Here is a 16,105-nt window from a genome sequence, read left to right as displayed (position 1 = left end):
CCTCCCCCAAAACACACCTCGGTGCCGGCCGGCGTCCCGGCACCATCCCGCCGGGTGCCACGCGGGCCCGCTGCGGGCCGGGGAGCCTCMGCCTGCGGCTGGCCGGGGCTCCAAGACACGGTGCTGTTCCATCCCTGCTCGGGAGAAAGAGCGTAAGCTGCTACAAGCTGCACTGATGTTCAGCCCCAAAAAYAGAAACACACACGTACACACACCCTCCCTCCCGATGCAGGAGGGTGGGTGGTTGCTGCAACTATAGATACAGAAATGGAACAGCAGGGAGCCCCCCYAAAACACCAACCGGCAGCTTAGGAATATGTACGCAAGAAGTGAACACACAAACTATTCAGGTTTCAAAAGCCAAACGTTCGTAAGTTGGAAATGGTGATGTATACTTATGACTGCAACCTTTAAAACTTCTGTGTGTAAAAAACTATATATATATATATAAATATATATATAAAATATATTTTAATATATTTTTATGTGTGCGTATGTATGTATGTATATATATATATATATATACTTACACACACACACACACACACATATTTATAGAGAGAGAGAAGCTTGTGTTTAATCACATACCACTTTTTCCAAGGGGCCTTGTTCAATTCAGAGATGAGAAATAAAAGGGATTTAATTTAGGAGTTGCGTAGTCAGTTCCAATTCTGATGTTTCCTGAAAATGCTGTATTAGCCACTAAAATAATTGCTTTAAAACAGATTCTCTGACACAAGAAATGTAAAGAATGCTTTCTATGTAAGCTTTAACTTAGTTAAATCTTTGTGTCATTTTTGTTTGTCTTTTTCCCCATGAAGTTATTTTTTAAATTGAAAGAGGGACTAAAAAGTAGTCTAGCTGCATGTATACTGCTAAGCTGCATTGTACATTTAAAGTCTGATGAGATTACTGTGCTGTATTTGAATTTCCTAGTTGGTAGAAATTACTGTGTACACATAGGAGTCATGCTGAAACTCTGCTTCACTGGTACTGAAGGAGGTAAGGCGGTAACAAGAAGGCATGCCTCGATTTATCTGATGGCAACAAACAGAATTATTTTTCTTTGCAGCAATTCCTATTCAGGATTACAAAGAAAAAAACATAGGGGTAGTAAAAAGTCACCATTTGGTTAAGAAGTGTTACTGTAAGACTTACCTTACTCCGAACCTTTTCCCCCCAAGGATGGCAAGCTCTGAAGTCCAATGCACAGGGAATTAAAGTGTAAACATTCACATATTTAATAGTACCATCAAAATAACCATCACTACATTAAAAACTTCAAAAATGCATTTGCGTATGGTCCTAATATAAATTAAATATATGAACTGAAAGTAAATAAATTTAACATTAGGTAATGCTATAAATAAAGGTAAATGCGTTTAGTGTACCTTTGAGTCATAAAAATGCCTTAAAAACAGGTAAGTTTACAGCTTATCAATCACCAATACTCTGGATACCACTGCCATGGTTTTTTTTCAAACATTGATAAGTCTATATTTGACAATTCAGAATGATTTTTGGCCACTGAACACTTTGATGGAGGAAGAGGTGTGGGATGTCCAGGATGAAGTCCAAGTTTTATTTCATAATAAAACTTCTTTGATTCCCAGCGCTGATAACAATGATCTTTCTTTTCAATACCTTAATTTTAAGTGCTTTTTTTTATTTGGGTTTTTAACTTGTTTAGATATCCATTTTGCGAAGGCTCATCCTGCTGAAGGAGTCTCTGAGGGAGAGAAAATATGGTGATGAGCTCATATTTTCCATGATGAAATAAGAAGCCCGCTAAGATGAATGATTCTGCACATGATTTCCAATATTTCTACAGCTGGCTACTACAAAAATTAAGTCCACTGACATTAATTCATTGCTTTTTAAAATGAATTCGCTTTGTGTCTGTACCTGGGACCATTTAACTGCTCATGGTTTACAGCCCAGAAAGCTCAGAGAAGGTTTAATTCATGTGTATGTAGAGAAGCAACACAAACTGTCCGCACTACTTAAATCTTATTTAAGTCCTTCAAAAAAATCTCCAAGTGGACTTTGCATGAAATACCTGTATTACACCTCTGCACAGAATGAATTTCACAAAAATCAGAAAATAATTACCATGACAAAAGCGCTTGCGAGGCACCCACCGAAGGCGGTGAGGAAAGCGCACTGCTCCTCCCACCCCTTCCCAGCTAACGAAAAGTAGCTCCAGTAGAGCTAGCAAACAGCACAGCAGCTGGGCCGAGCTTAAGAAGTCATGAACTTGGGGAATGAGGAGAGGCCACCTTTCTGCAGTATTCAGCGGGTAGAAAAATAAACCAAATTCAGCTACAGAAACACTGCCAAGCATTACATGTGAGCTGGCAACACTCTTTTCCTTCTTCATCCAGCACTACGCCTTGCTCTTACTTATAGTGTATTTTCGCCAAATTTCTCTTTTCACAACAGTTTTGATCTTCCCCACTGCTCTTTACCTCTGAACAACACTTACATGAGGAGAAGTTCAAAACCAGGGCTGTATTCCTCTAAATCGATAGCAGGGATACAGCGTTTGCAGTTAAAAGCACTGTCAATATCCCGCTCAGTGCTGAGTGAACGTCCTTTCAAAAAAACTCACCCCACTGAGACTGTGCTACCAGTGCAGCCTTGTCAAGACTGGTTTAGCCTACCTTGCTGAAAGGGGACATGACAGGGTCCTTTTCAATGGTAAGAGTCAAAGATTACATGGAGAGTGCCTGCTGAAAAGCACTCCATCCCCTATTCGGGAGCCAGAGCAGGCACACAAACAGCACGTGGAGACAAAATACTGCTAATTAAGGAGCTGCCAACTGTTCTAGTTCTTCAGTAAGGAAGGCAGGCACTGGAAAGTGAGGGCATCAGTTTTCTTTTTCTTCAGACCCTAGATGCAGGCAACCAAATGCGTATGTGACTGTGCACTTTCTACCGTAAATGCAGTGAAGGACCTTGTTAGAAACTATGCAGGAAAAGTCTCCTGCTCAGTCACAGTTTGTCCCCACAAACTAACGGTGCCAARGGCTCTGACTTGCTTCGTACATTCACAGAGGGGTTTTTATGTTCAGTCTCATTGCAGAGAAGCAGAAAAGCCTGGACTCCAGCTCACAGGTCTTCTAACATGCAAAACGTCAACTGTTTTTCTGCTGTTTGCCACCCTACCTGCCCTGGAGTTCCTCATGGCAGTTCCCCTGGGAATAAACAAGTGTCAGAGTCCTGCCACCTTGAGGGTGATTTTGAGATTAAAAAGAATGGGATGCAAAAAGAAAAAAAAGTTCTTCTCATAGATCAGGAGCTCAAGGGACAAGCAAAACACCACCTACCATAACTGCTGGGAAGGGGATATGCTCTGAGCCCAGGACAGATGGGGAAAGAGACGGACCCAGCCAAAAGATCCATAATTAAAAAAGAAAAACCAATGTATTTCACAGGTTCACCAGGAAGATCAGAACTCCCAATTTTACACCCTCCTTATCTCTGCTGAAGGAGTAAAATCAAATATCCACCTGTGGCAAGCGACTGGCAGCACTGCCTTATATAATTGCGGGATCTTTCTATTTATCAAAGGCTGGAGAGCTTCCTTTAACCGGTGATAATTCCTTTCAAGTTCTCGCTGATACTCCTTTTGGTCTGGACCGATCAGGCTCTTATTCTTGCGCAGAGCATCTTCACATCTAAAAAACAAAAGTCTGTGAAACTTAGGCACATAAAAAAGGACCTGCCTGAGAGAGGCTTGTTAATTTAATAGCACAAAAGCTTTCATCCTGTTCTTCTGGGCTGACATGTAATATCCTTCTCTATCTTGTCCTTTGGGTAATAAGGACTCCGCTTAACTGGTAGGTCTCCATGGGGAAAGGAGAAGGTGTCACATCTCCAATTTCCATTTTACTTCTAGATTGGCAACTCCTTATTCATTTTAATTTTACTCTCCAATTACATTTTTTCTCCCTGAAGAGAAATGAAAAGCTTATCTCTACATAGCCATTTCCAGTCGAAGAGGATTTAAAGATGGATAAATTATTGCTCTCCCCAGGAAAAGATTAATAAATAGCAGACTATGAGATGTTCATCAGGAGCTCTTCTATTTGGAAAGATGTAATTTAAACAAAGGGTATGAAAAGAGCTATAATATCAATGCCACTTCTGTRCGGCATAACTAGGTTGCCACTGGATCTATTTGCTTGGAATGTTATTTCAATTATTTTTTTTAATTACTTGGTGCTTGCAAAAGAGGCTGGATTGAGACTGCAATCTGCGTTACTCAAGAGGAAAGTATAGCAGCCAAAACATTTTTGAGAACTCTGCCAACATGCTTCCACTTGGTTCGGAGAAATTCACTTCAGACAGAAATTAAATCTCCTGGCCAATTCAACAGTTTCTGCTGACCCTGCCAAGCCATGAGTCCATTTGCGCCAGTGTGGCTAGTGGTGTTTTCTGAAACGGGAACACTTGTTCACAACTGAACTGTGATCACTAATTCATTCCTGATAAAACAGGACAGCCAAATAACTTCAGCCACTTGATCTGACTTTAGCTGTGGACCAGCAGCACCACAGAAACAGGGAACCAACCGCTTAGCTGAAGAATACAGCTGCATATAGAAATTGGTTTGAAGAAAGCAGCAAATACCAACCGTTACAATATCAAAACTCCTGTCTGGATACACCCTTGTGCCACTTGTACGTGTTTCTGTTTGATGTGGCAGCAATAAACGCATCTGGAAGGCAGGGTGAAAACAATACTCTTTACCTTTTTGTGAAGTCTTTGAAACAGAGCCGTAGTTTGTTATGATGTCTGAAGAGCTTTGGATCATTGGGTATTTCAGACAAGAAAACTTGTGCAACTTCTAATGGTCCCTTTAGGAGTAGAAGAGAAAGGAGTGAGCTTCTCAGAACTGTCTGTCATATCCATTCACTGGAGACATTTTTGCATATAGAAATATTCATAAAAGACAGCATTTCCTTATAGAATGTGCCTTAAGAAATGCAGCTGCTAAATCTAGCATAAATCATCAAATATCACGACAATTAAATGTCTTTTAGGTTCTTTTTAAAATACAACTCTGCTTTTGGAAAGCAGTGTGAGAAAATGCACAGACTCTACATTTATTTTCTCTTATAACGACTCTCAACAAATTCTGCTCAACTGACAACTAAGAAAAAGTTTAGACAAAGCAAATGGAACTGGAGAAGTGTTTGCCAACACTGTAAATTCAGCCCAGAATTTGACACTCAAGCTGTGTTTTTTCCAGCTTGTGCATTAGTACAGGTTTACTCATCTTCCCTCAGTTTTTCCTCAGTTTTTCTCCATTCACTAATTTTGCTTTCCATTTTGTTCATAAACCACAGCAGAACACAATCACACTTCCGCCCACGAGAGCCTGGCTAACCAAAGGGAAAGTAATAAAACTTTATGTTTTTAAAAGAGAGAAGGAAAAGCAAGCAGAAATGACTGCAAAGGCCAGGAAGGAGCAGGTAACTGAGGGAGGAGGGCCATCTCTACTCAGTCGCTTTCCAGATCTAACCACATTTTCAGGACTGTTACTCAAATTGCAAAATGACCGAGAGCACCTCGTCTAGAACTACAAGTGACCTTAAACACATCCCACAGACTGAATGAAAAAAGAAAAAAAAAAAAAGGTAATTTAGAAATAAGGCCCAAAGTTGAGCATCCAACGAACTCCAACTTGGAAAGCGCTTCTCACCTGGTTTACTGTGGTACCTACTGATCCTTGCAGCACCATCTGCAGCATCTTTGGATCCGCAGGGTCTTGGTGAGTTGCAAAAGCTAATTCCTGTGTTTTCTTCTGCATGTCCTCTATGGCAACTTCAATGGGCGTCAAAATGATCTATGCAAGTAGCCAGAATACAGGATGCTCGTTATGACTGAAACTGTCAACCAGAAATAGGCTTTCAAAAGCACTAAGGTCACTTTGGAGTGGCACTGAAGTGGTGGAGGACACCATTAAGACTGATGTTCTTAAGATAAGCACTTTTGAACCCATGTGCTCTCTTAATTTAGGAACATTAAGAAAATTTTGATTTTTAAATGTGTTTCTACATCTGGGTACTCAGAGTCTTTTAAGATTGCTTCTGAGTGGGCAGACTCCTGGGTTCCTTTGTGGTCACTGCAACAAACTACCCAGGGTTACAGCACTATTTCAGTGGTCTGGCTGCCCTGCAAGTGAACTGCAATACAGAGCAAAGGACATGCTGCTCAGGCGGAATGGTGGAGATCAACTTGCATTACTGCAAAGCTCACCAAGGACCCCTCCTCACACCAGATTCTGTTATCTGGATACACTGATGAAAGAGGTGGCAGGATATACTGTATTTTTAAATTGGTCTGCTTTTACGTTGAACAGGAAGAGGGGAAAGCCCAATAGAAACGAGCCATTCTTAAAACCAAAATGAAGGGGTCACAAGCACAGTCCCTGCAGTGAACAGCCAGAGCAGCTTAGGACAGCGCTTGTCTGCTCTGGCTCTCTGCAGAAGTTATGCACCCTTAGCAGGGAGGGAAAGGTAGACTATCAAATGGCCAGGAGAGTGTGTCTCTGCTAACGTGACAGTGTGAAAGGATGTAGTTGAGGCAAAAAGCTACATGTATAGCCTGCCCTGCTCTATAGGACATGTTACGCATGAGTTTCAGCAACATCCACTTCATTTAGTCTTCATATCTCCCTTCAAACACAGGAAACCACTGGGGATCTCTGCTGTGCTGAGAACGCAGGCCTCACCTCCTCTTTGTGAATGACGTTTATCCTGGTTTTAATGTAAGGGAAAGCATGGGACGTTGTCAGGATTGTTTTGCGCTTGAACTGCTCGTGCAGCTCCCCATGAGCTCGGCCGTCCAGCGTGAAGGGCGTGCAATACATGAAACGCCGCAAGTTGTAGTTTTTGTCGAAGTAAGTTATCCTGTCCTTCATCTCATAYGTGTCAAAGTAAGGCTCCACGTAGGTTATCTGAATATAGGCCTGGAGGAAAGAACAAACCCAAGTGTGCAGACAATGAAGTACAGTGTCATACGAGGCCACGCTGAGAAGAGCTGACTTCCAATCCCTGCCTTTTAGCAACRCAATAACCCAGCTCACTTTCAACTCTTTATTCCTCAAGACACCTCTAGAAGAACTAGGACTGTTCCCTGTCTTTACTCAGAGGAATCACACTCATGTTCATGGGGATGACTAGGTGCCTGGTAGCTGTTCAGCCGTTTCTGGACTGGATAAAATACAGCACACTGCCCCTCTCCTCTCATGTTCTTCACATGAGGCGTCTCCTTCCTTTCTTTGCAGATAATGTCTTGTCCTCATCTGCAGTCTGATTTCCTAGGCATGTTCCTATTATTTCTGCTATGCTTAAAGGACCTGGCACAAGAATGACAAAATGCTACATCTGCAAATAAGTCAGAGGCCAGAGAATGAAGAAACTGCCTTCCTTCCTTGCATTTAGCAGAGATTACAAAGGAAGGCAAATGCAGCCTGACACTGTGCCGTCCTTTTGCCTCTTCCCACCAAGCCCTACAAGGTACAGGGCTTGGGGCAGGAAGTGAAACAGCTAATTCTGCATTGCTTTGCTGGGATGATTTTCCCCAACTCTCTCCCCAAGCAGCCACAAGATGCTCTGAAGTGGATTTCATTACCTATTTGGGGAAATTCAGGGCAGAATTTGGCCCATTATACTTTCATATATTTAGAACCAGTTCTCATTCTAAACCTGTACTTTGTGTTCTTACCTTGTTAGGATCTAGTTTACATTTGTCCACAGGGTTTGAGTCCTTAATCACTTCAAGCACATCTTCACCAAACCGTTCTCCGTAAAATCCCTACAATCAAGAGTAAACGTATGGAAAGGAAACATCAAATGCAGCAATCAGAGATGGGGRTTGGAGAGACAAAGGCATATTCAGGGGAGGTGAAGCTCCAAATGCCTTCAACAGCAGCTGTGCCAAGGCTGAATGTGATCTGCTGAACCTAGGAGAATTAGATCAATTGCATTCCAGGGGCAACAGGAAAAAAACAAACCTAAAACCCTGGAAGCCAGGAGAACTCGGGAGCCTTCCAACTGCACACACACACACTGTATGGTTTTGAACCAGTCATCTGAGCTCTCTGTGTGTCTGTGAGCTCAACTGAAAACTGGGGTCAGTACAGGCTCTGCTTGGGAATCAGGTGCTGCATTAGAGCACAGCTTTGCTGGGCAGAATGAATGGCCAGGGTCTGAACTCAGTTTCATGCGCTTAAACCCCAAATAGCACTGCTGCTTTCAGTGCAATGTGACAGCAACTGAATTGTTGCAACAGCAACAACGTGACATCAGGCTCTGACATGTGAGGCCCTGTCTGTTCTAGTAAATAAAATAGGGCCGATTCTGCTCTCCAGCYCTATGAAAAAGTAGCTGGCAGGGCCCAGATCCAGGCAGCTAAACGCTCTTCCTCTCCCCCAGGGGATGGCCTCATCGATCACACTGCCTGCTGGGAAGAGGCTCTGACCCACGCTGTCCCCCAGACTGGGCTAAGGCATCGTCTAGGCACGCGCTAGCTGGCGCAAACTCACACCAGACTAACAGTTACACAATAYAGATGATCAGTGGATGGTGCCTGAAACTTCACCCAAGCCCAGCTAGATTAATCAGAGTTGCCTGTGCCTGTTCAAGACTGAAACAAACTTTAGCAAGAGACTTCATATATCCCACTTTGCAGGGTCTGAAATTCAGTCACCTTAAAGATGCCAAGGAAACAAAATGACAGCAAAATGCACTATCTTCTCAAAGTCAGGCCCCAAAGAGCACCTCAGCCTTCTTCAAGCCCAGGTCATCCCAGTTACACCAGGAGGCTGGAAGGAAATGCAAACGCTGTGTGACGTGCCGCACGCTCTCAAGCGATCACAGCAAGTCTGCGCCTCTCGCTGTACACCCAGGGAAACCCGTATGACTCCTCTCCCCACATTCCTCCAGCCTCCCATGGAGGGTGACACCAGCAACGGGACAGGACGCATCAGCCCAGCACGGAGCGCTACAGCCCTTCCTGCAGCTCTGAGTCACCGTGCGGCTTTTAACAGCTACGCCTGACGACTGCTCCCCTCTACGCTCAGCCTTGAACCAGGCGCCAAGAGGCACAGCGCTGCTTCTGCCCAATGGTTTTTGTTTGAAACACTTCCTGTAATTTGGGAGCACAGCTCTTGAATAACTAATGGAAAGTACTTCAATTGCAATTCACAGACAGAATTTGAGGTCAGCCACAATAAATCTCACCTCGAGCCTATGGGAGATTTCAGCTAACTTTGTTATCGCAGGTTCCTTGTAAACAAATTCTTGCTCATCCAGGTCTCCAAATTTAGTTCCATAAAACCCAACCCGGAAATAGGTGCCAAACATCCTCTTTCCATCCTAGGTTGGAGAAACGAAAGGTTATCTCAGTGTGGAGACATGCATACTCCAAGCATGGCTGTAGGCACGCTCCTGAATTTATGCAAAATTAAAAAGAAATTAAAAAATGAAGAAGGAAAGAAAGAAAGAAAGAAGGAAAAGAAAAACACGCCTGGAACTCAGCATGAATACATTTAGCAGCAAACACCACACTGAAATTATAAATTAACATAAAATCATATGGATCAGTTATGACCTATAGCCCAGCCTTGCAATAAGTTTTTCACACCAGGAGGAGTTTGGGAGTGTTGGATGTCTCTGAGGACCAGTTAAAGGCAAGTTCCTTCACTTGGGTAAATATTTCAAGTTCCCCTAATTCCATGTAGAGACCCCTCAACCTGGCCCATGGCCATGGCACCGGACAACAAGGCTGCCGACAGCCTCCGTAGGCTGCAGCCCCCCAAGCAGAACACTGCACACAAACAGCCCCTGAGAATTACCCACATCAGAGCCTCCATAATCCACCCTCAGGTAATTGCAGGACTGGGCCTAGGTCAATAGCCAATTAACACACACACACACAAGTGCTTTTTAAATAGCATGTTGATTGAAAGGCATTAAGGTCTCCTCTAGCAACTAATTTGTAAAACAGAGGGCCAAAGTCACTCCCGGTGAAAGCAGATGCAGTCCACTGTATCATGCACCTGCTTCCATTTGAGCCAGTGGTGAATTTGGCCCAGAAACGCAACAAAAGAATAGAAAGATTTTTGCTGGAAAAGTGACAAAGAAAATCTGATTAAAAGAGACAGAAAAAATGCTTTAAAAATAAATCACACCTTCGATTTTGTTAAAGGCTAAAACAACTCATGTTGCATGCACAAACCAGAAATGCCTTTTAGCAAGAAACTCTAAATGTTCACCTTTACTCTCATGGGAAAGTGTGATGTAGTAAATAATGAGCAAAGTTTCTGATCTGAGTTAGTGTCTGGTTTCAGATAGCACCTACAGATGTCCTGGCTGCCATGTATGATGTTTTTTCAGTAGTTTGCTATGACAAAACTAACCTTTTGTGGTGATGGTGAACATGATCTATGGAAAGCAAAGAGGATGAATGAACCAAATTAAAATAAAAAGAATCACATCAGTGAAAAACAACCAGTTGGAGGGACATGTTTGAAGAACTGAGGAGAAATGTTGTCATCACACTAATTATATTATGATTTTGGTGCATTTCCTCCTCTACTTAGTTTTTTTGGTAATTCAAACATGCTGTGGCTTTAGAGGAACATTATTTCCTTTTTCTTTGGATCAAAAAACCACAGGTAAACTCCAGAGCCTGCAGAAAGCATTGCCACAGCAACCCACTACTTCTCCTTGCCTAAAGGAAACTCATGGGCATCACACAGGAGCTGCATTTCTGAGAGCCAGCACAGCTCGGCTCCGCCTAATACGCGCAGGCCACAACTCGGCTTTGCTACAGGACGCTGACAGACACGAATTCATAGGCTCCACGTTGGCAAGAGCATAGTCACACGCCCAAATTTAAGAAAATGCAGAGTCACGCAGAGCTTTGCTCATCTGCTTATCCTCGTGAGGGTGATGCCCTGGACTCTAGCCCATCCCTCCAAGCAACCCCACCTCCAAAGAGGTGATTTAAACCAGCTCCACCTGCCAGCATAAACAACTGGATTTTTGTCACACCCGCAGCCTTTCCCAGATGCACCCCAACTCCTGGGGATGCGAATCCCAGCTGGGAAGCTATTACTGTTTTATTAGCAGTATTACCTGGCAACGCTCAGGAGCTATTTCCTTGGACTCTGTGTCTTTCTGCAGTGCCCCTCCTTCCAGACCCATATAGAAATGAACAGCCTACCAAACCCTCATTTTATTTATCATTATCCTTTCAAAGACACATTTTCTGACAATTATTACCCATGCTAAATCCCCTCAACCCCCACAGCACTTCCAGCTGTGCAATTTTTATTCCATTTAATCTCAATGTGACTGGCAAAAGACTGGGAGCCCAGTGCTCCTTTCTTGACATTTCTCAAAGGCACTTTCCAAGGTAGCACTACGTTTTGCCCAAGAGGAACTGCCATACAGGGAGCGAAACAATTCCCCTAGCCTTGTGCTGGGTCTGGGCTTGCTCCACAGGGATGTCGGTGGGATCCTGCCTCTGACCGATGGGCACAGGGCAGGCCCCGGTGATGGATAATGCACGACTGCTCTCCTAATTCATGTGTTTTTCTCCTACTACTTGGCCATACTGCCCCCTTCTAGGTCAGGCTTCCACATGACAGGCTTCATCTACTCTCCTGGAAAGACAGGGTCCTTTCATCAGCAGAACTGGGTCATCCCCCACTTCTACCTGGCAATTGGGAAGGATTCATCCCATTCATCCCATTGCCCAGGTGGCAAGAGAAAGTATTAAAAAACATTTGTGGATGTTAATGCCAAATGTAGCTCTAGTGAGCAACTCCCAAGCAGTGTAACCCACTGAGCACCACAGGCCTCATCTGCCCGAGGTGTCCTTATTCCTGCAGAGCTCAGTCCTTCAAGGACAACGCTAGCATGTGATACAAAGAGGTATGGTTCCACCAGGGTTAGAAAAGGATGCTGCATCAGCAGTTGGGATTTTTAAAATAAGTGAGAAAAATCTGCTCAAGTGCTTCATATGCATTTTAGAAAAAAGCTCTCCCATTTGGTTAAATTGTCAGGGGAAGAGGCATCAAACTACCTGCGGGTCCTCCAGGTCTTGGCTTGTTGAGGGTATATAGAGAGCAATTGTGGCTGTTCCATACCGTGTCAACTCCCACCAGCCACAAGGGAAGAGACATGTCCAGAAATTTTCAGCGTATGAAGTGTTCGCAGGACCTAGTCCCTACAAGGTGAACATCTGCTGTGTGGACATTTGCACAGACAGCTATTTGTTAAGGGCCATATAAATTTATGTTGCCGTAAAAATAACAACCACGGAAGAAGAAAATGTCTGTTCATCAGCATCAATTAATAGAGTTCTGGTGGTATTTAGTAAATGCATAAAATAAGAGCAATGGTGCACTGGGAAGTCCCAGGAGTGGTGGAGCCAGGGAAGACTGGTGAAATTTAGTGCCCCAATATGAAGGCAGCTCCCAATATACACAGCTGTTTCATCATCACAAAGTCCAGTTACACTGGCTTTTCCTGATAAATCCAGTTGCTGAAACTCAATTATCATAATGATCCCAGGGAGAAGAGGTTGCAGTAAGGAGTACTGGTTAGCTCCTAATGCGACAGAAACATCTCCCCCACAAAGTACTGGATCCATCAGCGATGAAATATATGTGAGCTGGGCTGTGACTGCTTCCCAGCAAGCCAAACCACCAAACTCTTTCTCTGTCAACTCCCTGAATCATACTATCCTGATAAAAAACACATAACTCCTCTCTAAGCACTCTGCCCTTTCAGTTTCAACCATCTGTAGATTTAGCTACTTCACATACTGTTATCTGTGCAAGCTGTATCAGCTCAGTGGAGTCAGATCCTTAAGGGACACAAGATCCTCCCCTCTGACAAGTGGTTGCGAAGAAAATGTGTTCAATCTGGATTTGGATGGAGACCTTGCAAAGCAGCTAAGGGAGCTTGGTACCTTTGAGTGCTAGGCTAACTTACCCTTGCTGGGAATAAAGCTGCCACGGCCAGTTCGCAAATTCACTCACGGGGTTTGCAAAGTGAACAGTCACGTAACACCTTTGGTTTCAAGTCAATGCTCTCGCCCCAAAGCACTGCCAGACAGGACACGAGCAGCACCAACCTAGCCGCTATGGTTCCCAAAGAGTGTGGGAGAGGCTGAGAGGTCTCAGGGTGACAACACTGAATGTGAAGGCTGAGCATCCAGGACTTTGGAGCGAGTCCAGGATACTCCAGGACTTGGAGGAATGGCTCGTGGAAGAGGCTGGTCAAGCCATACTTGAGGAAGGTGAGGGGCCAGTATGAGGGCTTGAGGGAGCAGGTTGGGGTTTTATAGGAGTGGCTTTTGAGCGGAAGAAAGGGACTGTGGGTGAAAGTGGAGGAATATCTGCAGTGTAGATGTCGCATGTGAGGAGATACGATGCCAGTCCTGGGCACCTCTGGTCCAAGAGCAGTGACCAGTTCTACTGTTCTTGCCTGCCAGCTTTCCCGCTGCTCTCCTCCCGCGCAGGGCTGGCAGGGGAGCAGCTCGGCCAGGCTGCCTCTGTCCAGTACATCCCTTTACACAAGCAATTTCCCAGTCTGCAGCCACGGCTGGGATCTGCGCTTGGAAACAAGGAGCTGGAAACCCATTCCTCCAGGTGAGCAAACATCTAATGGCTATTCTTTACTCCATGTACGCATTCAGTAGCTGTGAGCCCCCTGAGATTAGGCAAGCTCAGTTTCTTGCCTGGAGTTAAGAATACGGGATGGCTCTGTAATCCTTATTAGAATTTTTCCTTTGAAATTTAGTCAATACCAAAGTCTCCATAATCACAGTGCTGAAAACAAAACAAGTAACTTAAAAATACTCCATGGTCTTGTTTCTGAAAAGAGCTAAAAATGCAGATATGAGGGAGAAATTATTAAAAAGCATTTTATATCCTATTATTTTATGAAAAATAATAGGTCTTTGGGAGGAGAAGAGAATGAAGGTGAACACTGAATAGCCATCACAGAACTGGCAGAGCAGATAACAGCCACCATGATTTATGAAGGTTCATGATTTGTTATTATGCATGGTAAATACCTTTCAAACTTGCTGGGAATAAAGTTTTAGAGTTATCACTTACACACACACACAAACAGCTTTGCCAACAAGATTTGAAAAATCAGACACAAGTGGTCATCTGTTTTCTCCACTAAGACCAATGCAGTAGTGTAGCTGCCTGAAGGCAGAATCAGCCCAAAGCGTGTATGAATAAAAATATACATACACACTTCATACACACTGTGCAGAAGGCAAAAGCCAACCATCTTTACCAAACGGAGCATTGTATTTTCTTGTTCTATTTTAATCCAAGGTCGTTTTGCAGTGTTGCCAACTATTGCAAGTCTTCCAATATTGATTTTTTATAAAGTACCAGCTCCTGGAATGCTGTTGTCAGATGGCAACCTCACCTTGCATACTAAAAAGAGCATTTTTAAATTCTCATGCACGAAAAGTTTTTTCCTAGAAACTTTCCTAACTGGAAAGTAAATGAAAAGAATGCAACATTTATTTAGCAAACAAACGGACAAGCAGAAAAAGCCACAACTTGGTATGTTTAAGCAGGTCTCACAAATGCATTGGTGCGTGACTCGGGATACTTCAGTGCTTGTAGTTGGCAATACTGCTTTCTCTGTGACACAAGGGGTAAATCCTGCTGTTGGCATAGCTCTTTGGCAAAATGAAATTGGGGTTTCCACAGAATAAAACAAAAAAGGGGGGAGGGGGAGAGGAAAGCAAAAAAAAAAAAAAATCCACAAGTAGGAACTTACCACAACAGACAATAGTAAGAGTGGGGAGGAGGGTCAGCAACCAGGGCGATAGAGGAGAAAACAGAAAGTATTTAATTAGGGAAATTCCAAAAAACAAACAAGCAGCAAATTGGCGGCAAATAAACTTTAAAATAAAAAAAGGGTGAGCATCAATTAAAGCATTTATAAATAAAGGAAAAGGAAAAAAACATGCAACAAATCTGAAAGCTACAAAGCACAAAGATCAGAAAAAGTATGGCAATGAAAGAGCACGATGACAGACAAGAACATAAACCATGGGTGTCTTTTACCATGCAATAAAACATGACTGAGTGATGTTAGAATCATAACCAATGACAGGATTTTCTTCAGGGGTCGATTTAGGGGCAGACTGATCAAAAAAGATGCTCACAGGCCTTCGTATTTGTTGGACATTGAACATGTATCATTTCTATTCCTATGACACATACTCTGGATAGCTGTGTTATCTCATCTACAGGGACTTTTCACGGTGATAAGCAAATGATTAACAGGGCCAGCCCTTGGATGTCAGGGGTTACTTTTAAGCTACTGAATTTCACTTTTTGTTAGGCCAGAATTAAAACTGAAGTTCAGACATCATCAGCCCAAACTATTCATGTCACACAGTGCAAAGCAATTTCCATCTAGGCCCCAGTTCAGGAAGTGTGGGCTTAAATGCTCTCCTGTGTTGGAAACTTGGAGTGAGTTGGGTCACAGATTTGCCTGATTCACAGAAAAGCAGAAATCAACTGAACAACTTAAGTCTAAGCAAATAAACTAACACCATATTCACAAAACATTTAAAATGTCTCTGAGACTTCTCAAAGTTTATATACCAACTGTGTCAGCTGGACTAGGGCCTGATTTATCGAACTCACAGTGCTGTGTGTAATGTACAGATGAAGCAGACTACTTTGTTTATTTTTAATCGAAATGTGTGGTTCTCATGATGTATGTTGTAGAAAAGTGAGCAAACAGCCTCTACAAAAATGAAAGCAGCAAAACTGACTCCAGTTAACACAACTGAGCTATTTTACTGCCTGATAAACAGCTACATAACAAATCGATTGTTCTTAAATGAACAGAATTAAGTAGCCTATTGTCTGAGATACGGTCTGCATACGCAATAAAACAGTTTTGCTTTTCAGTACCTCTGAGCATTATTGCTTAAATCGACCCCTGTGGGTGGGGTGAAAATATGGTATGAAGGGATGATATTCTGTGTCAATGCTGATGAAAAGAAATATAAACAAATTATAAAAACAAAC

The 16,105-nt window shown here is 43.2% G+C and overlaps 1 protein-coding gene across 3 annotated transcripts in view; it reads right to left on the bottom strand.

Moving 5' to 3' along the window:
- Positions 1-1,217: 1,217 nt before the first annotated feature.
- The window catches only part of DOCK7 (dedicator of cytokinesis 7), a 100,948-nt gene continuing 86,060 nt past the window's right edge, over positions 1,218-16,105 (bottom strand). For 2 of the 3 annotated variants that reach the window (XM_026074554.1, XM_026074555.1), the window contains 7 exons: positions 9,255-9,389; positions 7,738-7,827; positions 6,743-6,979; positions 5,711-5,854; positions 4,756-4,862; positions 3,513-3,680; positions 1,218-1,729 (listed from right to left, as the gene is read on the bottom strand). In XM_026074554.1, coding sequence (XP_025930339.1) covers positions 1,687-1,729; positions 3,513-3,680; positions 4,756-4,862; positions 5,711-5,854; positions 6,743-6,979; positions 7,738-7,827; positions 9,255-9,389 — 924 coding nt within the window. In that variant the 3' untranslated portion in view covers positions 1,218-1,686. The remainder of the gene's footprint in view (positions 1,730-3,512; positions 3,681-4,755; positions 4,863-5,710; positions 5,855-6,742; positions 6,980-7,737; positions 7,828-9,254; positions 9,390-16,105) is intronic. The other variant, XM_026074553.1, reaches the window with a different exon arrangement.

This window comes from Apteryx rowi, unplaced genomic scaffold, assembly GCF_003343035.1.
Source record: "Apteryx rowi isolate R43461 unplaced genomic scaffold, aptRow1 scaffold_39, whole genome shotgun sequence".
NCBI lineage: Eukaryota > Metazoa > Chordata > Aves > Apterygiformes > Apterygidae > Apteryx > Apteryx rowi.
The sequence above is the reverse complement of the archived record's forward strand: the minus strand, read 5'-3'. Positions and strand labels throughout refer to the sequence as shown.